At 39.3% G+C, this 25,495-nt stretch overlaps 1 protein-coding gene across 1 annotated transcript; it reads left to right on the top strand.

The window, feature by feature from the left end:
* Positions 1-274: 274 nt before the first annotated feature.
* Positions 275-24,550, top strand: LOC133514911 (26S proteasome non-ATPase regulatory subunit 11A-like). The gene is made up of 13 exons (XM_061847004.1): positions 275-457; positions 1,071-1,172; positions 1,926-2,122; positions 2,232-2,289; positions 3,315-3,509; positions 4,671-4,815; positions 6,082-6,142; positions 7,495-7,557; positions 8,197-8,322; positions 17,052-17,087; positions 17,162-17,213; positions 17,947-18,090; positions 23,491-24,550. Exons 1-12 carry the CDS (start codon positions 367-369, stop codon positions 18,087-18,089), a joined length of 1,269 nt encoding a protein of 422 aa, XP_061702988.1. The 5' UTR covers positions 275-366; the 3' UTR covers position 18,090; positions 23,491-24,550.
* Positions 24,551-25,495: the final 945 nt, after the last annotated feature.

The raw sequence follows: 25,495 nt of genomic DNA, 5'->3' as shown, positions 1-25,495 counted from the left end.
AGTGACTAAACCATCCTTTCTTGAGGCAAGGCTGGTTTCTGTAAATTTGCGTTGTGACCGAGTACTGTAAGGTTCTATTTATATATATAGATATTTTATACAAACAAAAGAATCTCGAATTTTAGTGGTGCTGGGATTCAATATATGGATGCTTGAGTGCGCTCCAAAATGTACTAGAAACAACTGTTCAATAATAATAATAATATTTAAAAAAAATTAATAGAGGGGCCCCAGACTCATATTTTTACTCCCTAAAGGAAGAACCAACCAAAGCACGACCTTTTGGTGGCAGCATTGTTCCGGCAATGTGTGTGAAGTAGCGGAGACCCAGGAGCAGAGCGGAGCAGTGTGGCAGGTACAAGAAAGATGGCAGCCGCGGCAGTGGCTGAGTATCAGAGAGCACAATCGCTTCTTGTAACAGATCGGAACGCCTCAATAGATATTTTACATTCAATAGGTAAATATATCCGAAAAGGGCTGACACTCGAAAGTAATGTCTGTTTTTGTTTAGTCTTCCTAGCTACAAATGCCAAAACAATCTGAGCGCTATTTGAATCAGACATATTTGTTGTTAGCAATTAAACGTTGCGATATGTTAGCTGATAATCGTGTCCCCGTGCTGAGTGAGTCAGCAACGGTGTGCTAACCGGCTAGCCCAGCACCGCTGAGAAGATCGCTTAAGCTAATGCTAAGGTTAGCCACGCCAGCCGGCATTCCTTCGTTGATCAAGAACTTGGGCGATAGTTGCAGAGTTCATGTTAGTTCTTGGTCTTTCGTCAGTGGCTTCCCTCTTTCTTCCTATTATCAAGTGAAAAAAGTATCAAACTTGTTGCGGTCATTAGCCGGGTTTTGTAAGGTTTCATCATACAATTGTCATAATTATTTTGTCATGATTGCCATCACACGCAGCACATCTATTGGCCAACGTCACATCTGTCAATAAGTGCAGATTTCAGTACTCAACTAGAGCGTATTCGTTTTGAATTGCCGTTGCTTCTTTTAAAAATATCAGCTCGACGTAAGATTGAAGGTCTTCTCGATGTGACCATATTTGTATGTGTGTGCTGCAGTGAAGCGGGACTTTCAGGGTAGTGATGAGGAAGCTGTGCGCGTTAAAGAGCAGAGCATCCTGGAGCTGGGCGGACTGCTGGCCCAGACGGGACAGGCTGAAGGTAAACACAAAAACTGTTGCCGTTTCCACAATTTTGGGAAAACCTCATCAAAACGGGTCTTTGCTCACTCCATAACAAGACCCCGTAACTCACTGCTTGCTTGCTCAATAACAAGCCCCCTTATCTCATTGCTTAACTTGTGAATGAGTTACAATGTTTTCCAGACTTCGCCGACAGCATTGGAAATGTATTCAATGGAAAATGTTAGTTTTTTTGTCTAGTGAATTATTTTATCATATTTTGAAGATGATAGAAAGTGACTGTTACATATTTTGCAATTTCTCCCATATTGAAAGCAGTGTACTATGTGCACGTAGCATCCAATGCAAACATTGGGCTTTACCCTCTACCGGTTTGGTGAACTACATCAGCCATCGTTTCTTATTTGAGTAAACCAGCCAACTACACGTAAAAAGGATTATTACAAAAACAGCCCAAGCACCTAGGGCTGTACAATTATGGCCAAAATAATAATCACCGTTATCTTGAACAATATTGTACTACTGATTATTCCTCACGTCAAGGAAAAGTATTTATTTTGCATCACTTTATCAATAAACTATGTAAACAGTTTTATGTGCAAAATTAATCTCTAAATAAAAAAATAAATGATAGACCCATCTGTCCATTTTCCAAGCCGCTCATCCTCAAAAGTAGAGGTCACCAACCTTTTTGATGCTGAGGGGTACTTCGTGAGCTCCGATCATATGAAGGTATTAATAACAATTTATACTTTTTCAACTCTGTCTTCAGAGCTTGGGGGTCTGTTAACTTATGTGCGACCATTCCTCAACTCCATCTCTAAAGCCAAAGCAGCCCGACTGGTTCGCTCGTTGCTGGACCTTTTTCTGGACATGGAGGCCGCCACTGGTCAGGAAGTAGGACTCTGCCTTGAATGCATCGAATGGGCCAAGGCTGAGAAAAGGACCTTCCTCAGACAGGCGCTAGAGGTGCAAAATATTAATCATAATAATAACAATAATCTGCATGGGATATTTTTGTCTATATTTTTTCCCTGTTCCTTTCAGCTATGAGAGTTTTATCCTGCTTTGTCTTTAGGCTCGACTTATCTCACTATATTTCGACACAAAGTGTTACCAGGAAGCCCTACAACTTGGTGAGTTTCCTAGTGAACTCAAAGGTTGGTAGAGTAGCCAAATGTTGTACTCAAGTAAAAGTACTGTTATAAATGTAAAAAGTAATCCTCCAAATGTTTACTTGAGTAAGAGTATGAAAGTACTCAGTCAAAAGTCTACTTTGAAGAACTTGTAAGTACCAAAAAAAAAAAAAAAAAAACTCAGAGCATAAGCCCAAAATAAAATTAAAACATAATAATCTATGGGAACCCAGTCACACCAGACACTGTTTCAATTTTGAACTGGCCAAAAAAAACAAGAATTCATGCATTGGGCCCTACAGAAATATTATTTGCGTTATTCACCTAAATGACCGAGTGAAGAAGGTGGTTGCTAACAAGGCTTTAATGAGTGTGGGTCTGTGTGTGCATGAGAGAGAGAAATAGATAAGTTAGAAAACAAGTTAGAAGTGGGCTGAAATAGACCATTTAAGAGCTGCGTTCAAACAAAGGTTGTTTTTTGGAGTACGTAAACAAACACTCATGCGGCAGTATTTTCCCTCCTGTATTAGTCACTTTTATTGCCGAACGTAGAGTATGTGTGCGGTCATGTGACTGCCTTGGTCATCTGATAGGTGAATTGGAGTCATATGACACTAATGATCCCACTAGATTGGGTGCAATGGCGTCCTATGCAGACATCTGATGACGTCTAAAAATAGAACGTGCAGGCACTAAATAAATAAAAGTAGTGTGTGGCATGTCGATCATTGTGACATACTAAAATTATCGATTTTTTTTATTTTTTTCATTTTTACATGAATATTTAAGTAAAAGTAAATAGTATGGTTAATTTATAAGAACTAATACAAAATGTGACTGAGTATATGTAGCACATTACTACCCACCTCTGAGTCAACCACACTACAATCTACAGTCTCTGCCCTGTTAACTAAAGTAGTATTATTTTCAGGAACTATAATAGAATCTAGTTCCATCTCATTTTCTCTGTATTTAGATTAAGGCAGTTATGTCCTGTAAAACTGCATATTGATTTCCACCTCTAGGCTCCCAGTTACTGCAGGAGCTGAAGAAGATGGATGATAAAGCCCTACTGGTGGAGGTGCAGCTGCTAGAGAGTAAAACATATCATGCCCTCAGTAACCTACCCAAGGCTCGCGCTGCCCTCACGTCAGCCAGGACAACTGCCAATGCCATCTACTGCCCACCAAAATTACAAGCAGCATTAGACATGCAATCAGGTAAAAAGCAAAACTTATCAAAGTAGAATCACTAGTGAGTGGTATCAAATGTGTGCCATTAAAAAAAAATGTTTATTTATGAAACATAAAACAATATTCAAGACTTAAGTCATGGAAAGTGTTCTGGATCTAAGGAATAACTGGAAGCAATATATAGAAAATATAATTTCGAATACAGTGGCACCTCTACTTGCATAATTATTTTGTTCCAAAAGTCATTTTGTAACGTGAATTTTTCATGAGTAGAAGCACTTTTTACATGTAAATAGCCTTGTGGAGGCAAACGTTTGACAGCTGAGAGAAAACATATGTACGAATTTACGCCTGGACGCAATTTCACTGAAGTTTCTTGGAGCCCATGGTTAAGAAAGATGAGGAAACCTGCAAAAATCACAAATTCAAAACTCACGAAAAAGTTGTACTTTACCAATGTGTACTAGTGTGTGACAACGTGTAAAACGCTAGCTTGATTCGGTGACAGTCAAGTGTCCAAGGGAAATGAAAAGCATCATGGGTAAAGATTGACGTCCCTCCTAGCCAATAGGATGCCAGGAAGATTGTATGGCGATAGCCAATGAGAGAGCAACTCAAATCGCTCCACACAAACCAAGACACACACATCTAGGTTCGGTGGAGCGCCTTGTTTTTCCTTTCATATCCTGAATTTTCCTTCGCAACCAGAGACAATAATTTACAGAGGAGGCGTTTCATAACCTGAATTTTCCTTCGCAACCAGAGACAATAATTTACCGAGGAGGCGTTTCATAACCCGAATTTTTCGTTACTTGAGACATTTGTAAGTAGAGGTACCACTGTATACAGATAGAGTGGACCACTACTTACTCACAGGAAATAGGGACCGAGAATAGTGAAACTGTGGATAATTGATGCTTATTATAATTGCATTGAGAATTTTATTTTGTTGTAGCCACAATATTCTTGAATTAGCATGGATAAACTAAGAATATGCATTTTGCGGTTAACCAAAATAAGAAAATAAATAACAAAATAAGAAAAGAAATGGAAATAAAATTGAAAAGAATGTCCATGCATAGGACAAGTTTTGAGTGACAATCTGCAAGTATGCAGGAGCTGTCCGTAAAACATGATTGATTGTTTATTATCCAACATCACTTGTGACCTGATTATGTCTATTTCCAGGGATTATTCATGCAGCAGAGGAGAAAGACTGGAAGACGGCGTACTCCTATTTCTACGAGGCCTTTGAGGGCTACAACTCCATTGACAGTCCTCGAGCCATCACAGGAGTAAAATATATGCTGCTCTGCAAAATAATGCTCAATGCGTAAGTGATAAAGTTCTGGGTTATGCAAATTGCCCTGCAAAATATAATATGTATTTTATCTTCAGTTTGAGTTTTACATTATCAGTCTTACCTTTTGCCATTGTGGTCAGTGTTTGCGTTAGGATAGGAAATGTTAGCAGACACAAATAACCCCCGGCCCCATATAAAAAATTTTGTCCAACATTCATTATGTGCACGTTATCGGAAGCTAATTCTGGTTACGCTGTTATCTGTTGCTAATGCTATTCTGTATTAACACAACAGCTCTGCTTACCTTTTGGCCTAGATCTAACTGTGCTTTTCTTCTAGTCTGCCAGCCAGACTCTGTCCATCTTGACAATTGCATATCATTGCCCAGCCTAGCTGCTACCTCATACATGGAGAAAATATGTATCCATTAGGACTTAAATTAGCTGTATTGTTGTATCACAACCCGGAAAAACTGATCAAAACTCTCAGGACTAGGCTAATGCGATTTACTTGGTTGTTTGATTTCACAGTTGAGTGTGCAGGCATTCCGAATAACTATGTTTATAGTAACTATTTTTCTCATGCATTTTAGTAGTAGTTCCACTTTTCAGTGATATTTCTTGAACTAAAATTTTGATTTTTTTTTTCATTTATGTATTTGAATGTTTTTAATCATGTACAGCGCATTGAGTTACCTTGAGTATGAAGTGTGCTATACAAATTTGCTTTGCTTTAGTAGTGATTTTAAAAGTAGTTTGTTTTGTATGTTCCGTTTAAAGTGTCTTTTCTCTAAACCCTAAATATGCCGTTTCAAGGTATTAAAGATGTCACTAAAGAGCATTGAAATATTTCTAAAACTGTAAAAATAAACTCAATCTCATGAGCCTGCAATCACTCAAAAAATGTAATATGCAAACTCATAACCTAGCTTCCATCTTACAACAAATTGCCTTCTTTTTAAAAATTTTTTTTCCCAAATAAAGGACAAATACAAGTTGGCCTTATTTATATTCTAACAGTGTCAAACTAATTGTAGCCAAATAATTGTGTTAATGTTCTCTAATTTTATGCTTAGCTGTTGGTGGTGGTTTACTGTGACAGCAGACACTATTGAGGTACTTATTGTAATATAGCTCAGTAAAATTATTTTAAACGTATGACTAATATATTTGTGAGTACTATTTTCATCTCCAAATAATTTAGCTCCTGGAGAAGCAACCTCATTGCCTTGAAGTCTGTCACCACCACAAGTATCCTAAAGCACTACATTACATAGATGCTTTGCTTTTGTTTCAGACCGGAAGATGTCCAGGCCCTCATCGGTGGCAAACTCATTCTGCGGTACACTGGAAGACAGGTTCTGAATACTTTTTTTCTCCATTAAGTAGAAGAAATGTGACGTTTTTGGCAATTTCAATGTTTGACTGTAAGCTAAATTGTTGTATGGGTATTCCTGTCCCTGTCATTTGTTACATTTGAACGAATCTACCTATTAATTAATTAATATTGTACTATAGCAATTTTCGGTGTCTGAAACTTAATTACAAGGTTTAATTTTAAGAAACTTTACAATACAGGCAGGTACAGTGGGGCAAAAAAAGTATTTAGTCAGCCACCAATTGTGTAAGTTCTCACTTAAGACGAAAAGCCTGCAATTATACCTCACCTATGAGAGACCACTTTTTTTTTTTTTTAACATTTTATGAGCACATTATGGTAAAAAAATAAGTATTTGGTCAATCACAAAAGTTCATCTCAATGCTCTCTTGTATATTTGTTGTTTGCAATGACAGAGGTCAAATATTTCTGTCTTCACAAGGTTTTCACACACTGCTGCTGCTATGTTTTTGTGGCCTATTTCTCCATGCATATCTAGAGCAGTGATGTTTTGGGGCTGTCCTGTATAATATGGTATGATTCTCAGATGACCATACCATTAACATGATATCGGGGCAAAAAAATCATCCACCTATTAGTACATAACATGCATTTTCTGCCCCAGAAATCTGTCTTCCATCATTTCACTTTTTAGTAAAATGTTTGTATGCTTCAGTTTATTTAAATGGACTTACATCGATGCAAGGTTGAAATTTTCTTTGTGTGATATCCCAACTTTTCAAAAAATAAATTATTTTTTAGACTTCACGGCGATTTGATCTGCATGATCGGATTGGCCAATAATTGGCATCGTTTACTGATTGGTTTTGATTTCATAATTCTCCGATCTGGTCAGCGGCGTCATTGATCGGCTCAGAGAAAGACACTTACTCCGTGTCACTGTCGTGCACAATATATCTGAATCAAAAAGCTAGTTTATTTTAATGTAGTAGTATTTATATAGAGCTATGTATTGCCACAATTCTGTCTGAGGTCTGCAGAAAGTTCCTTTGACCGCATGATTCTTATTTACTCTGACATGCACTGTGTAAGGTCTTATATAAACAGGGGTGCGGCTTTACTAATCAAGTCCAGCCAGTTTAATGAAAAAAACTGGAATCCAGTGAAGGTGTAGAACCCTTTTAAGCAACATGCTGCCAGTTTTTTGTTTTGAGTTTGTGGGTCACAAACAAACACCAAAATTTGTTTTGAATGTCAGTCAAAAATTTTCCCTTTTCATCATTTATTTTTTAAGGCTGTTTCACCCAACCCAAGGTAAACTGTACTTTCATCTCCTGCAACGTTATTAATTCTTTTCTTTTTTTTTTACAGACGGATTCTTTGAAATGTGTTGCACAGGCTAGCAAGAATCGATCACTTTCTGACTTTGAAAAGGTTTGTATGTATAGGAGACTTCAGTCCTTAACAAAATAGATATCAGATCACAAATACCTCTGTCTCAGCATAAATTAATCTTAAACATATTTAATTATTTTTTTTTTTTAATTCAGGCGCCATTGTGAATGAATAGTTAGTGTGTCTGCCTCACAGTTCTTAGGTTCTCGTCCCGTCCCTGCCTATGCGGAGTTTGTATGTTTTCCTGGTGTCTGTATGTTTTTTCCGAGCACTCTGGTTTTCTCCCACATCCCAAAAAGATCTATGGTAGGTTAGTTGAAGAACCTAAATTGTCCATAGGTGAGTGTGACTGGTTGTTGTTTTTTTTTTTTTTTTGGCCTTGCTATTGACTGGAAACCAGTTCAGGATGTACCCCGCCTCCTGCCTGAAGATTGCTGGGATAGGCTCCAGCACTCACGTGTCCTTTTTGAGGATAAGTGGCTCAGAAAATTGATGGATATCGTTTTATTTATGTCATGTCTACATACTGGTACATTAAATATGCATGCTGTCGATATAGGGTGAGGGTTAAACACTCCATTTGAGGGTCGTCTCATAAATTTGTTGGTCTCGTTGCTCACCTTTCTCAATCAGTAGTGCAACTAGTGTGTGTCATTTGTGGTCTCCTTCCTTCCAAAGGCACTGAGTGACTATAAAGCAGAACTGAGGGACGATCCCATCATCAGAACCCATCTTACCAAATTGTATGACAACCTGCTTGAGCAGAACCTCATCAGGGTCATTGAGCCTTTTTCCAGGGTCCAAGTAAGTTCTGCAGGAACTTATGATTGCACATCTATCTACCTTATGTTCACTACACATTTTGTTTTAAATTTTAATAATTGATGAGGATAAGGGGCTCAGAAAATGGGTGGATGGATGAATGAATGGATGAATGCTTTATTCATTTATGTACAATAATCCCTGCTTTGGAAATGGAGGACACTATTTGTGGTGGAATTCTTTCACATTTTTGCTTGATGTACAGTTTCAGTTGTTCAACAGTCCGGGGTCTCAGTTGTCCAGACGTGATTTTTTCGTTTATAGGGGGAATTCCGTCTCTTTAAATTGCATAGATTAAAAAAAATTGTTGTTCTGCAATATTCCGACCGTAACCCGTGCCAGAATCTACAGTCGTTCATTTTCCGATCCGAATTCCAAGCGAGGCAGAAAATTTGATACACGTCTGTTGTCAATGAAAACGCTTGTTGTGTAAGAGCCAGTTTATGGGGCCATTTGTACGTGAACACAATGGTGGTGGTTGAGGGGAAAGACGCCTCTTAATTGAAAGAAACTGATAGATATGTCAAAAATAGATTCCGATTGGGATTGGATTGAACGAGAAATCATCGATGCAGTTGGAAAGAAGGAAGTCATCACTCTGTTAAGCGAGGTTTCAAGGCATTGGAAGTTCACGCGAACCGACAAAAACACGTCAAACAACTGGAAGCAAGGAAAACGAACTTTTCCATAGCTGTTACATTCGAATGTCAACCCAAGACCAACAAACCTTACGGACATCATCCCTTGTTTACGTTCACTAATACCGGTATTGAGAGGCAAGATCCACCGAAACAACCAAACCCAGTTGCAGAGAGAGTAATCAATAACGAGGTGAAAGTTCAGAAGCAATTACAGTGGTGCCTCAGTTATTGACCACAATCCATTCCAGAAGGCCGGTTGAAAAGTGAAACTTTGAAAACCAAAGCGCGTTTTCCCATTACAATGAATGGAAAATGAAATGATGCGTTCCAAGGCTAAAAAAAATTTTTTTAAAGTGTTTTTGTTTAGCTTTTCCTGATAATAAACTGCATAGTAGGAATACATGTTTAGTCTAAATAGTGTATATTATTAAATAATTTAAGAAATATATTTATTTTTTGCTTAAAATGTAGTAGTAGTAGTAGAGTATGCTAGGCTGGGAGTGCATTGTCGTATCTGTAGCAACTTGGCCCCCAGCCTTGTAAACCTTTTTTTTTTATCAACAAAAATGCAGAATAACTTTAAACAAGCAATAATAAAGGGAAAAAAACAGACAAATTATTTATTTGCACAGAAAATATGTAACTTGCAAAAAATTTAACTTGCAACTAGAGGTAGGGTTAATGGAACAAAAGAAAAAACTGTTTCAAATTTCTTCGGTGGGGGTGACTCGCCCCTTTTTAACAAAGAGAATCTAATGTAGACTTTTTCTGCTGTTTTTTTTTGGAGCACCATAAGCAGAAGGCAACGCAAGGGCAGGTTTTTCTCCTCAAAGTAGGCCATCACGGTCGGGGCAAACACCTCATGCACCCACTCGGTACAAAATTGCCGGGTCAGCCAAGCCTTAGAGTTGGACCTCCATATAACAGGCAATGTACGCTTCATACTGTTGTTCTGCTTGAATGCATGGGGATTCTCAGAATGGTACACTAGCAGCAGCTTGATCTTGCAATCGCCGCTAGCATTACCACATAAATACCTGTCCTTCATAGGCTTGTGACCTGGCATCAAGTTTCCTGCTGCGTGATGGAGGTCCTTTCTGGCATTTTCTCTTAGAATAGGCCCATTTCATCACAGTTGAAAACTTGCTGGGGAAGCTAGTCCTCGGCCTTGACGAAACAGGCAAACTCGGCTTTGAACCTTTCCGCGGCGGCCTGGTCCAAACTTGCAGCCTCCCCATGGCGAGCAACGGAGTGTATCCCACTTCTTTTGCCACCAGCAGTTCCATTTGCCTTCTTTGGAGCCATGATTGCGGGTTAATATTGTGCAATTAGAAGACGTGTGCATAGGAGTGGGTGGGTCAACTGGTTGCGTCACATGCGTTATGTCATTTCTGTTTTTTTGGGGGGGTGCGTTTGAAAGCTCAACAACAAATCGTCGTGGGTCAGGTGGTTGAGGCGTTCGAATACCGATTTCGTTCGAAAGCCAAAGCAAGAAAATCTTGAAATTTTCGTTCAAAAAATGATTTGTACGAAAACAGAGACGTTCGAAAACCGAGGTACCACTGTACTTGTAAATATGTCTATATTATTTACTGATAACAAAACATGACGTTAATAATTGTTGTCAAATTCATGAGTTTCAATTATTTACAAAAACAAGAAATTAAAATGTTTTTGAATGGATACGATATACACACTATGAACGCACGCTTGCATGCCATGATGCAAATCTGAATTAAATTTAGTTTCACTTCAAGTAGTTTACTTAGTTGTATTTGTATTTGAATGTGATTTTTTTTTTTTTTTTTTTTTTTTTTTGGGGGGGGGTAAAGGTATCCACCTAAATAATGAACGATCATCTTCTTTTCCTTCCGGCTTGTCCCGTTAGGAGTCGCCACAGCGTGTCATCTTTTGCCATCTTAGCCTATCTCCTGCATCTTCCTCTCTAACCCCAACTGCCCTCATGTCTTCCCTCACCACATCCATCAACCTTCTCTTTGGTCTTCCTCTCGCTCTTTTGCCTGGGAGCTCCATCCTCAGCACCCTTTTACCAATATACTCCCTCTCTGGCCTCTGGAGATGTCCAAACCATCTAAGTCTGCTCTCTCTCACCTTGTCTCCAAAACATCCAAATTTGGCTGTCCCTCTCACAAACTCATTTCTAATCCTATCCAACCTGGTCACTCCGAGCAAGAACCTCAACATCTTCATTTCTGCCACCTCCAGTTCTGCTTCCTGTTGTTTCTTCAGTGCCACCGTCTCTAATCCGTTCATCATGGTCGGCCTCACCACTGTTTTGTAAACTTTGCCCTTCATCCTAGCAGAGACTCTTCTGTCACATAACACACCAGACACCTTTCGCCAGCTGTTCCAACCTGCTTGGACCCGTTTCTTCACTTCCTTACCACACTCACGATTGCTCTGGATTATTGACCCTAAATATTAGAGGTCGTCCACCCTCGCTATCTCTTCTCCCTGTAGCCTCACTCTTCCCCCTCCACTTTTCTCATTCACGCACATATATTCTGTTTTACTTCGGCTAATATTCATTCCTTTCCTTTCCAGTGCATGTCTCCATCTTTCTAATTGTTCCTCTGCATGCTCCCTGCTTTCACTGCATATCAGAATATCATCTGCGAACATCATGGTCCAAGGGGATTCCAGTCTAACCTCATCTGTCAGCCTATCCATTACCACTGGAAACAGGAAGGGGCTCAGAGCTGATCCCTGATTCAGTCCCACCTCCACCTTAAATTCCTCTGTCACACCTAAGGCACACCTCACCATTGTTGTGCTGCCATCATACATGTCCTGTACTATTTTAACATACTTCTCTGCCACACCAGACTTACGCATGCAGTACCACAGTTCCTCTCTTGGTACTCTGTCATAGGCTTTCTCTAGATCCACAAAGACACAATGTAGCTCCTTCTGACCTTCTCTGTACTTTTCCACTAGCATCCTCAAGGCAAATAATGCATCTGTGGTACTCTTTCTAGGCATGAAATCATACTGTTGCTCGCAGATACTTACTTCTGTCCTGAGTCTAGCCTCCACTACTCTTTCCCATAACTTCATTGTGTGGCTCATCAACTTTATTCCTCTATAGTTCCCACAGCTCTGAACATCCCCTTTGTTCTTAAAAATAGGAACTAGAACACTTTTCCTCCATTCTTCAGGCATCTTTTCGCCCGCTAGTATTCTGTTGAATAAGTTGGTCAAAAACTCCACAGCCATCTCTCCAAATTGCTTCCATATCTCTACCGGTATGTCATCAGGACCAACTACCTTTCCATTTTTCATCCTTTGGAGTGCCTTTCTGACTTCCCCCTTAGTAATCATTGCCACTTCCTGGTCCTTCACACTTGCCTCTTCAAATCTTCCTTCTCTCTCATTTTCTTCATTCATCAACTTCTCAAAGTATTCTTTCCATCTATTTAGCACATTACTGGCACCAGTCAACACATTTCCATCTCTATCCCTAATCACCCTGACCTGCTGCACATCCTTCCCATCTCTATCCCTCTGTCTGGCCAACCTGTAGAGATCCTTTTCTCCTTCTTTTGTGTCCAACCTGGTGTACGTCTTCATACGCCTCTTGTTTAGCCTTTGCCACCTCTACCTTTGCCCTACGTTGCATCTCGATGTACTCCTTTCGCCTCTCCTCAGTCCTCTCAGTATCCCACTTCTTCTTCGCTAATCTTTCCTTGTATGACTCCCTGGATTTTGGGGTTCCACCACCAAGTTTCTTCTCCCCTTTCCTACCAAAAGACACACCAAGTACTCTCCTGCCTGTCTCTCTAATTACCTTGGCTGTCGTAGTCCAGTCTTCCGGGAGCTTCTGCTGTCCATCGAGAGCCTGTCTTACCTCTTTCCGAAAGGCCGCACAACATTATTCCTTTCTCAGCTTCCACCACATGGTTCTCTGCTCTACCTTTGTCTTCTTAATCTTCCTACCCACCACCAGAGTCATCCTACACACTACCATCCTTTGCTGTCGAGCTACACTTTCCCCTACTACTACTTTACAGTCAGTAACCTCCTTCAGATTACATCGTCTGCACAAAATATAATCCACCTGCGTGCTTCTACCTACGCTCTTGTAGGTAACTATATGTTCCTCCCTCTTCTGGAAATAAGTGTTCACTACAGCCATCACCATCCTTTTAGTCCACCACCATCTGTCCCTCAAAGTTCCTTTCCTGGATGCCGTGCTTACCCATCACTTCTTCATCGCCCCTGTTTCCTTTACCAATATGTCCATTACAATCTGCACCAATCACAACTCTCTCGCTGTCTGGGATGCTCAGAACTACTTCATCTAGTTCCTTCCAGAATTTCTCTTTCAACTCTAGGTCACATCCTACCTGTGGGGCATAGCCACTAACCACATTTTACATAACTCCCTCAATTTCAAATTTTAGTCACATCACTCGATCTTATACTCTTTTCACCTCCAAGACATTCTTAGCCAGCTCTTCCTTTAAAATAACCCCTACTCCATTTCTCTTCCCATCTACTCCGTGGTAGAATAATTTAAACCCTGCTCCTAAACTTCTAGCCTTACTACCTTTCCACCTGCTCTCTTGGATGCACAGAATATCAACCTTTCTCCTAATCATCATGTCAACCAACTCCTGAGCTTTTCCTGTCATAGTCCCAACATTCAAAGTCCCTACACTCAATTGTAGGCTCTGTGCATTCCTCTTTTTCTTCTGACGATGGATCCGGTTTCCTCCTCTCTTTGTCTTCGACCCACAGTAGCTGAATTTCCACCGACGCCCTGCAGGTTAGCATTGCCGGGGGCGGGCTTTGTTAACCCGGGCCACGACCGATCCGGTATGGGATTCTTTAGATGAACGCTCATATTTGTTTGGCACAGTTTTTACGCCGGATGCCCTTCCTGACGCAACCCTCTGCATTTATCCGGGCTTGGGACCGGCCTACAGATTGCACTGGTTTGTGCCCCCATAGGGCTGCATTAAATAATGAATAATGAACGATCATATTGTGTGCAATTTGAAAACAGAATAGCATTTATTTATAGATGTACTAGATATATTTCATTCATAATACAATTTATAAAACTTGCTCGTTAAAATTGGTGAGCATGCTTGCAGCCCCCAGACCCCTGGCTATTTTTCAGTCTTTATTCAATCAATCACATGCCTGGTTGTCGTATTTTACATTTCCTAATGTGGCACGTATTTTCAATGGAAGACAGACCTGGAGTGCAGGCAGGCCAGTGTAGTACCCGGGCTCTTTTGCTATGAAGACACACTGTTGTGACTGGTACAGAATGTGATTTGACACATTGCTAAAAATAAGCAGGGGCATCCATGAAAAAGACATTGCTTGGATGGGAGCATACGTTTCTCCAAAACCTGTATGAACCTTTCAGTGTTAATGGTCCCTTCACAGATGTGTAAGTTACCGATGCCATTACCACTACCACAGTCCCATACCATCACAGATGTTGTGTTTTAAACTTTGCGTCCATAAAGGATTTCCTCTTTGCCCCAGAGGACCAAAAACAACTTGAAATGTGGCCTTGCTGAACCACAGAACACTTTTCCACTTTGCATCATTCCATTGTAGATGAGTTTGGGTCCAAAAAAGCTGGCTCTGAGTGTTTTTGTTAAATGACTTTTGCTTTGCATAATGGAGGTTTAAGTTGCACTTGGGCATCTACCGACAAACTGTATTTACTGACATTTATTTTCTGAAGCGCTCCTGAGCCCATATGGTGATATCCATTACTTTATATTGACGTCATTTTGTGATGCATTGCCACCTAAGGGTTTGAAAGTCAATGGCATTCACTCTTTGTTTTCAGCCATGCTGCTCGCATGCAGTGATTTCTCCATATTCTCTGAACCTTTTGATGATGAGTTGGACTGTAGATGATGTATTAAATTCTAAATTAAATTCCTAAAATCCTTCCAATTGTACATTGAGGAACACTGTCCTTAAACTGTTCATTTTCTCCCACACTTGTTCACAAGAGCTGAACCTCACCCCATCTTTGCTTGTGAATGATTGAACAACACAGGGAAGCTGCTTTTATACCCAATCATGGCACCCACCTTTTGCCAATTAAACTGTTCCCCTGTGGGATGTTCTAAACTGGTGTTTGGTGAGGATTCCTCAACTTTCTCAGACTTTTTCTGTAACCCGTCCTAGATTTTTTTGAAACATGTTTAAGCCATAAAATTCCAAGTTAACTATTTGCTAAAAACAAAGTTTATCAATTTGAACATTAAATATCTTCTTTTTTTTTTTAATTCAATATAGGTTGAACATGATTTGCAAATTTTGTTTTCCACAATCTGCCAACTTCATTGGATTTGGCTTTGTATTTTAAAGCTTCATTCTCTACAGTCATACAGACATACTGTATATGCGTGTGAGGTGCAGGTAATAATTTTGTCCACTTGAGGTAGCCATTCATATATTTTACACTGTACAGTGTGTGTGTGTGGTGTGTGTGTCTGTCTGTCTGTCTCTGTCTGTCTGTCTCTTTCTGTTTCTGTCTGTCTGTCTCTGTCTGTCTCTCTCTCTGTCTGTCTCTCTCTCTGTCTCTGTCTCTCTCTCTCTCTCTGAACTGGGCCATTGGCAGGTTCGCTATGCTTGCTTGTATTTTCAGTATTTTTGTATTTGTTCAATAAAGCAAACCAGTGGCTGTTTTAACCTCCCTTTATCCACCTGAAATGGTTTACAATTCACTCTATCAGTGGTGACTTTATTTAATAAGGTGACAATGTTTTCTCTGTTGTAGATGTGCAGTTGTGTAACCTAACCCAGTTGTTCTCCGCAATTGACACACTGCATTAATGCCTTCTTTTATTAAGTGGGAGATTATCTTATAGATATAGGATATTTGCTCTTTTTACATTCTTTCTTCCCGCCTCTCTCGTATAAGTACATGAGTCTGCAGTAACAATCCGTGGGGAAAATTAGTTGCAGTGAAATTCCACAATATCGAGTAAAGTGTTCCCTCACTACAATACGGTTCACTTTACACAGCCCCGCTATTACACAAATATTTATTTTCTGCATGTAATTTTTTTCCAGTGTATCACACTGCACATTGTCTTCTTTATCTTGATAGGCAAAAGCAAACCCCGTATCATGTTCTGGGTCCTGATTGGCAAAGGGATTTTAGACCATTGTCAAACACCTTAAGTAAGGGGTGGCCAGCATTTTGACGCACTTGGCGGCGGCATGTCTATGAAAATATTTTCACCCAGAAGAAAAAAAAGAGCAGCAACAACAACCCATAGCTATGTATTTCACTCGCAAAAAAAAAAAAAAACCTGCACCAAGGTCCTTAAGCAAAAAAAACTTCACCAGAGTCACGCCAGGAGGAAGAGCCAAGGTCAGAGGAACTGTCAAATATGCGCAAGTCACTATTAATAATTTCTTGTCCAACCTCATGGATTGGTCATTAACATTAGATTTATTATTTCTAAAAGCTAGAATATTTTTCTTTTTATCGGAAAATAGATAACCCGGTGCTGAATAAAGCAGAAGAAAATAGATTGAGGGATGTTTTTATATTTATTTCTCAAATGTTTTGGCCTCAAACAGGTTTGGATATTTGATGTCATTCAAGAATACAGTAGTGTACTTTGTTTTTTTTTATTCCGCAGGTTTGAACTTTGAGTGTTTTGATGAGAGAAATGTAAGAAGATGTTAATGCCTGGCTGAGAGAGGTTTATAAAATGTTACGTTATGTTTAATTACGGGTTTGACTGCCTTAAAACATATAAGAAATTAAAAAAAAAACTACTTTAAATGAGAAAAAAAACATAACTAAAGGAAAAAAAACTTCTACTACACGATTTCACTTAATGTGCGTATTTATTGGAACATTACCCCCGCCGTAAACACGTCAACAATGTGTATAGAATAATCTGGGATGCAATTGCAATAATGAAAAACTGCGATGCACCATAGCTGCAAAATGTTAACTGATATAGCGAGGAAAAGACTACCATTTTCAGATCTCAGTCAATATAATGAGTAGAATTTTAAAATATACTCTACTATTGGTCTTTTCTTTACTAGATGGCACACATTTCTTCCATCATTAAACTGTCTAAGGTATGTATTGTTATTTGCATTTTCATTTTTTTTTTTGTGAAGTGAAATTTGCAAAGTCTGTGTCTTTCTTGCAGGGTGATGTTGAAAGAAAATTATCACAGATGATTCTGGACAAAAAGTTTCACGGTATGTACCTGAAGCTGTTTGTAGTTAACTATATCAGACGCATATATAGCATGATGAGATGCAATTAGTATTTACATGATTTGTTTTGGGAGCTGAGCAAACTGTTCAGTAGTTTGTTTGAGGAATCCGTGATTAAATAGGGAAACTTATTTCCCATCTGCACACATAGGAAGATGGAGGACCCGTAGCTCAGTGGTTAGAGCACTGGTTTGGTAAACCAGGCGTTGTGGGTTCGTATCCCACTGGGGCCTCCACTCCCTGAGAAGGGTTTGCGTCAGGAAGGGCATCCGGTGTAAAAATTGTGCCAAACATATATATGCGTTCATCTGAGATGACACGTTGTGGCGACCCCAAAAGGGACAAGCCGAAAGAAACACACACACATATGAAGATGGCAGCCAACCAGTTATTAGGTTTAGGGGTCCATTACTTTTTCACATAAAGCCAAATTTATTTTCTTCATAGTTAATTAAAATACAATAAGAAAGCTAAAATAATTTGAGAAGGGGGGGCAATACTTTTCACAGCACTGTATTTTCATTACTGCAACAATAAATCACAAATTTACCACATTACCATCATGCCTTAATATATTTTGACACATCTCTAATATTGTCCATGAAATTAATATGCAACATACAGACAGGTAAACATTACCAACTTTTCCCAGCTCCTCAAGGTTTTTTTTCACTCCCTTTGCTACTGTTGTCTATGCTGCCATTGATGTTAACAGGTATTTTAGACCAGGGTGAAGGTGTGCTCTTCGTCTTTGATGAACCTGTGGCTGACAAAACTTATGAGGCAGCCCTGGAGATCATCCAGAACATGAGCAAGGTGGTGGACTCACTTTACAACAAAGCCAAGAAGCTAACATAAGGTTAGTCCAATTGAACCACGAACATTTGTGTCATCAGTGCTCATATTAATCAGTTTTCTTGAATGTTAAATGTGATATTTGTCCTGTCAAAGCATTTTTATGATAATACATTTCAAGTACATACTTATTTTACTTTCCAAATCAATGAGGAAGAACTTTACCGGGTTTGATCATGCAGTGGTACTTTGAAGTCAAGCATAGTCCATTTCATGATGCTGCTTGACTTTCAAAATTTTATTTCCCATCTAAAATGTTTAACTGTTTGGGAAATGGGTTAATGTTATACAGTATTAATTATTCTTAACGCTCACAAGTATAAAAGGAAATCAACTACTTATGTAATCCAGATGGTCAAGCATACTAAAACACGGGCTTGCTCAATTATCCACATTGCTACTAGTGATAATGTCCAAGTTGATTATCATAATGCCGAAAAACGTTCTGGTGGACTTCAACTGTAGTAAATAAGGAACTGTCTTTTTTTTTTTTTTTTTTTTTTTTTTTTTTTTTTTAAAGTCAGCTTAGTAGAAAACCTACTTTCACAATTTACCTGTTCTTATCAAAGCCTAACTGGTTCTGAATGTAATGTAATATATATTAGTAAGCAGTCACGTGTTTTGGTCTTTTTTGTAATTTATAGATCAGGTATTGTAGTTTTGCCAGTGAGATGCAGCAAAACACCAGTGTTGATGTTTGCCATTCAAAGAGGAATAGACAAAAACTACCACTAAAAATACTTCAAAGAGGATTCTGCATCCAAGCTGCACAGCCTTGGGTCACACTCAGGGTTCCAAACTGAGACAAGACACAACAGCAATTAGAAGGCTGTCCAGTGATCTCTCCCAATAGCCACAGAACCCACCGTGTACATCTGGGTGTATTTCTAGCATTATAATCTATCAAAAACATGTAATGTTGTCGGAAAGGTTCAGCGTTCCAGAAGTGGCCCACAATGTCATGGCTTACCCCTTGGCCCATGCTCTGCCCTTCTGTCACCATTGCATGATAATAGTTTTATTCCTTCGCAGTCCTACACAGAAGCAAACAGGAATGTTATTTTACTGATGAAACTTTTTTTAAAAAATTAACAAGGTCACGTGATTTAGAAAAACTTTAGTAAGTAAGTAAGTTTCTTTCGGCTTGTCCCTTTCGGGGTCGCCACAGCGTGTCATCTCAGATGAACGCACATATGTTTGGCACAATTTTTACGCCGGATGCCCTTCCTGACGCAACCCTTCTCAGGGAGTGGAGGCCCCAGTGGGATACGAACCCACAACCCCTGGTTTATCAAACCAGTGCTCTAACCACTGAGCTACAGGGCCTCTTTAGAAAAACTTTAAAACCCTTAAATATTGTTTTCATCGCCATTTTCTTTCATCTAATAGTGCTACAGTAGTTGTTTTCAAATAATTTGTAAATGGCCTTATACAGCGTTTTAGTCGTAGTGAGGGTGCCTAATGATCAAGGAGGCCATGCTATTAGTTGGAGGCAGAATTAATTTCTTTGGAATGAACAAAAGGGGAGAGGTGACGTCATAATCACCCTCCTGTTAAGTGATGGTCTTTCTTATATGATAGGCCATCTATGTGAAGGGGCATCTTTTGACTTTTTTGGCTGCACAGATTCTCCTGCCCACCTAAGTCTGTCATTTACCCAGCTTTATGCCAGATGTGTGCTCTGGGTGGAGAAAAGCTGGATGTTCCTTGTCAAATCTGTCCTCGTGCTTATTCTATAGTCAATTTGAGCCCATTTGCTTTTCTTGGCTCTCGAGCTGTATTGTCGCCACACTGTCTAAGTGACTTCACATCCTATGTATAAAAAAGAGACTGGAAAAAACTAATTTCTCTTGAGCTGATCAAAGAGGCAGTGGCACGGTGGATGACTGGTAAGCACGTACCCCTCACAGTGAGGACCTGGCCTCAAATCCAGCCTCGACTCTCTAGAGTTTGCATGTTCTCCCTGTGCTTGCGTGGGTTTTCTCCAGGTACTCCGGTTTCTTCCCACTTCCCCAAAACATGCATAGTTGATTAAATGAAAAACCCCAAGTCATTAGTGTGAATGTGACTGTGATTGTTTATATCTCTCCGATTGGCTGGATGACGAGTTCAGGGTATACCCCGCTTGGCTACTGCACGCCCACGACCCTAATGAGGGTGAGCGGTACAGAAAATGGATGTCAATTATTTGTTTCCCCACTTTGTTAAAGACTACCAAATAAATTTAAATATCAGACAAAGATAACCCAAGTGAACATAAAATTGAATTTTGAAATGTTATTTTATTTATTGAAAGGAATAGAATATTCAAAGCTATCTGGTCATGTGTGTATAGGTAATCCACACACACACACACGCACACAAGTTTAATAAATTGCTGGGCCACCCGGAGTGCCAACAACTGAAAGCAAGTATTTTCTATGACTGTCACGAGTCTTTCACATGTCTGTGGAGATATTCTGGGCCACTCGTCCTTGCAAAAATTTCAATTCAACAAAGGAGGGTTTTCGGGCATGAACAGCTTGTTTACTGTCATGCCACAGCATTTAAATGGGATTCAAGTCCAGACTTTAACTTGGCCACTCCAAGGCCATCCTTTTTTTTTCCTTTTTTTTTTTTTTTTTTTTTTAGGGGCTCTTCAGAAGTTGACTTCTTAGTATTTTGTATAGTTGTCCTGCTACAGAACCTTGCACTTCAGTATGAACTGCTGGCCCAACATCAGGATTTTCTGTTAAAGAGCAGAATTTATAATTCCATCAATCACAGTTAGTTGTCTCCATCCGAATAAGTGGAGCAGCCCTAGACTAGCACATTATGTTTGACTGTTGGTATCATGTTTTTTTTCTGCAATGCTGTTAGATTGATGCCAGATGTAACTGGAAACATTCCGAAAGTTGAACTTTCGTCTCATTAGTCGTTAAAAGATTCTCCCCAGATGTCGTAGGAATAATTAAAAATTCATTGAGCAATTTATTGTGTGCGTGTTTTTTTCGTTTGGTTTTTTTTTTTAGCCAAGCCTTTGTTCTTTTTGGTTGGTTTGCGGTTTTCACTGCCATGAGTGCCATTTTCACCTAGTCTTTTCTTTATTGTTTAGTGAAGTGAGGCAAATCCTGCAGATCTTTATTTGATCTGGGTTCAATTCAGTCTCTGTCTTGTTGTGGTAATTTTTGAAGGGCAGCTACTCTTGGGAAGTTTCACCACTGTTTCATGTTGTCACCATTTGTGGGTAATGCCTCTCTCACTGTGGTTTGCTGGAGTCATGAAGCTTTAGAAATGGCTTGTTAACTCCAGACCAGACTGATGTCAATTGACCCCTCCATACAGGGCACTTAACCACGCCTCCTGAAGTGACGTCATGCCACGTGCGCTGACGTCAGACAAACAATTAGCAAAAATATCGGCGCAGCATGAAAAGAATAGAGCAAAACTGTCCGATTTACCGTCTGATTTCTCACTCGCATTCTTAGCTAACAGTGAAATATCGTTGAAAAGCAGACAGCAGGGCTTCAAGTATTTCAGCGAGCGGTATTTCAATGGTATTTACATGCATATCGACGGAGAAACCATTGATATTAGCGCGAGATATTTCCAGAGTCAGAGGAAGACCGAGAAGCCACATAATATATATTATAACCCAAAGACGAATTCGTCATTGACAGTTTCCTATTTTCGTGTTACATATCACACTTGTGTGTAGAATCTGTATATGTATCTGTATAGCCGTTTGTGAACCACCGTATGAAGGAAAAGAAGGCGAGCCTTGATTTACGAGTTGTTTCTCTCGTTTTCTTTGTGTAACGTCACGCGCTGCCCTCAATAATTATTCTTGAATTAGTGCTGAACCTACGTAAGTCCCGACCGAGTACGACAATCACTACTTTAGTGTCCTCAAACATCCTTCCTTCAGTCTTGGTGTCTCGGTGCACGTCGAAGGCTTTTAGGACTGCTAGTCCGGTTTAGCTTAGCTAATTAGCCGTGAACAAAGGGACACGTTTGTGCAGTCAGATCATCGCAAAATATCGCTCAACACAGATCAAGTGTGTCAATCATTCACACATAGCTATATTATGCAAGCGAAGAACTGCTAATTCCTTTATATGAGACATGTATTGAAAATCAAATATAGGACTTACCTTCGTGCAAACATATCTGGTTGGTGGATTCAGTTGATCATGCGGTCTTCCACAAAGTTTGATCCATCAAAGACATTTTTCGTACTCTGTCTTCAGTTTTGGAAAGGGAACTCCACCAACTAGCCTTTCAGGATACCTGTCGTCACTATTATAAAGTCTGTGACTACACCTCTTAACCATATCTGTTGTTAAAGAACCCAAATACGCGATAAAACGCCAACAGACGCTATACTGGACCATCCAGTGTTGTCTGAGAAAACTGCGGATCCAAAAAAGGGGCATGGTTTATGCAGATCTCTGGCCTCTGATTGGTCAGTGACGCGGATTGCGCAATTTCTACGGAGGGGTCAATTACTCAATGACTGTCAATTACTCAACTCATTGCTTTTTTGTTCCATTTGTTTTTTTTGTTTTTTGTTTTTTTTAATATATATATATATATATATATATATATATAAAGGTATCTTTTGGCTGACTGTTTTGTCAAATATTTTTATTTATTTGTTTATTTATTAATTTATGTATTTATTTAGTTTGTGTGTGTGATTTCTCAGTCAAACAGACCTGAAGGGAATCAGACATGGCTGGGATCAGTCAAAATGAACTTGGCTATTAAAAAATAAAATGCGATTAGCATCACATAATTCATGATTTAACAGACAATTACTTTTTCCACACATGGCCAGGTAGCTTGGAATAGATTTTCCCTCTCAACAAATAAGAGCATTTTATGTTAACTTGGATTAACTTTGTCCAACTATTTGTTTGATGATCGTTAACATTGAACTGGTGAAAGTATGAGAAAAAGTTATCAATGGATAGTGACTCTGGTCTGGTCCTCGGTGAAAGGAAACTTGGGCACAGCATGTTGATCAATACAACACTCCCATTAATATTTTCATTATTATTATTGATGAGGATTCAAGCATGCATTCAGTTATAAGTACAATATTCTGATTGTTTTTCAGTTATGTCCTACAGAGGAAAAAGAAAGCACGCTGTCTTTCAAACTATTAGTGTGAGTTAGCGGAAGCAGTTCAGAAAAAGCCAACTGTCTGACATCACGGATATATATGTTTTTTTTTTATGTAAAATTTTCTTTATTTTTCTCATGGAATTCAATGACCTTCAGAAGTCTCTGGAAAACTATGCTCCATCATTTACAGCCAGCCTGAAAAGTCATTGACACTAATAACCAGATGTGGAGGGGGGCGGGGGGGGGTGGAGAAATCACAATACAGTCTCTGTTTGTGTCTTATTTTTCTAAACAGAGTGACCAAAGCCAGTAGTCCTCCAGTCCGGATCGTCGTGGGCCAGTCAGACCTCCTCCAATCCCTCTCACTTCAACCCTTGGAGGTATTAGGGAAGGAGGACAGGAATTTTTCTGAAATACTTGGTGAACCTGTGGAAACACTCCAGCAAAGACGGATGGGATGGATACAATGCTCCTGAAATACCTCCCACAGCTCTCAGCTTTTCCTTCTTCCCGTTACTCTCCTCATCCCAAACTGGAAAGGGTTGATCAGACAGAAAGTACTCCTCCCTCTGGAAAAAATCTCTGCACTGTGCCCCACTTCTCCCAACAATGGTTTCTACTGTATGTACAATACGATGTTTTGTCTTTACCTTTTCTTTTCATTTTTTTCTCTCTGCACTGACCATCGGGGAATCTTATAACACAAAATAGAAAAGTCACAACACACATGTAAAATCAACTCTAAAACATTATCTGTAAGAATTCAGATCAGACTGTGGAATGAGATTGTGTTGTACCTTTTTTTTTCCCCTCCATTTGTCATTTGGCTCTGAGACTTGATATTTTAGATTAGACCAAATGCAAATTTTGCTTGTATCCACATTAGTACGTGCAAAAGTGTCAGGCCTGGCCCCCTCCAAGCAGTCTCAGTCACTTAAGGCATTCTAGGGTTATAATACTGTGTTCCTTTAAGACGATGCCACAGGCAGACCATCATGTTACTGTTGTGTCACTCACCCGCACTTAACCTCTATGTAAATAACATTGCCAAGCTCTGCTCTTCATCCAGTTCTCAATGTAATTATAAGGTCTCATTTTTATACGACGCGAGAAACATGTAGATCTCACCAGTGAGAGCATGGCCAGTCGCACAAAGTGCTTTCAATGTTCTAGTGTCTGAGCAAAGGAGGAACTTTGCATTCTGAGATGTTGAGAGTAACTGTGTTTAAAAAAAAAAAGGGGGGGGTGAGGTTGCAGAAAAAATCATGTACATTCCTTAAAATGTAAGAGTGCTGGAACTTTGGGTTTACCATATACATACAGTATATATTAAATGGTGGTGATTTTTTTTTTTTTTTTTTTTTAAATAATTATTTGGGCATTTGGCTTAAGTATTTGAGCCACACCCCCAATAGGTTTTGGGATGAAAATGTTTGGTAACAATATGAAGCTAACTTTTCAGATGTAAGTAATGAAAGTTCTTTAGTAAAACTAATGAATTCTCTTCATGGTAAATGTTACATTTGAAACTACTCTAGTCATTTCCTTTCATATAAAGTTGGATACATCATCAGGTTAATACAGGTCTTTTGTTTCATTCTTAAGATTTTTTTTTTTTACATTAATACAAAACATGAAAAATAGAATATGAATATAAAATGAAGTGAGAAGTGTTACTTGAAAATGTGGCTTTTTTCTTTAAAAATGTTAACGCTTGGTAAAATTGTTCTGGCCTAAATATGTCTTCAATAGTTAAACGAGGTTGCTGCTTATTTAGGCATATCTAAGTTGTCATTGCTGTACTTTGAACAACTCCCACTGGTTGTGTTACCTAGTTTAAAAAATAATACACCATATAAATTCCTCACCTCATCATAGACAATAAGTTGGATAATTAATTTTGAAATCAGAAATGTTTAGTTTAACTTTTAATCAAGTTAGTGTAAGGAGGAGTTTGATACCATGCTTGCAATATCCCAACATTACAGGAAAAAAACGTGGCAGGGGAGGCAAATGATTTCCTTTCACCGTCCACATAAAATGATGTGGCGGGCCGGATGTGGCTGCCAGGGCTGGAGTTTGACATCTGTGTCATAAAAGATGCCCAACGTTTCACCTTTTCCACACAACTTGTTGAGAGTGCAGGTTAGAGCACAAACCAAACATGAAGTCAAAGGAAGTTTAACAACACCATGAAGAATTTGTTGGCTCAACTTAGTTGGGGGACCAGGTTGCCTTAAACTTGAGTTGAGAGTTAAGGATTTATAGTTCTTTGAACTCCCATGTAAGTTGATACCACT

This window comes from Syngnathoides biaculeatus, chromosome 16 (genome assembly GCF_019802595.1).
Source record: "Syngnathoides biaculeatus isolate LvHL_M chromosome 16, ASM1980259v1, whole genome shotgun sequence".
NCBI lineage: Eukaryota > Metazoa > Chordata > Actinopteri > Syngnathiformes > Syngnathidae > Syngnathoides > Syngnathoides biaculeatus.
Note: the sequence above shows the minus strand (reverse complement) of the source record. Positions and strands in the feature narration are given on the sequence as shown.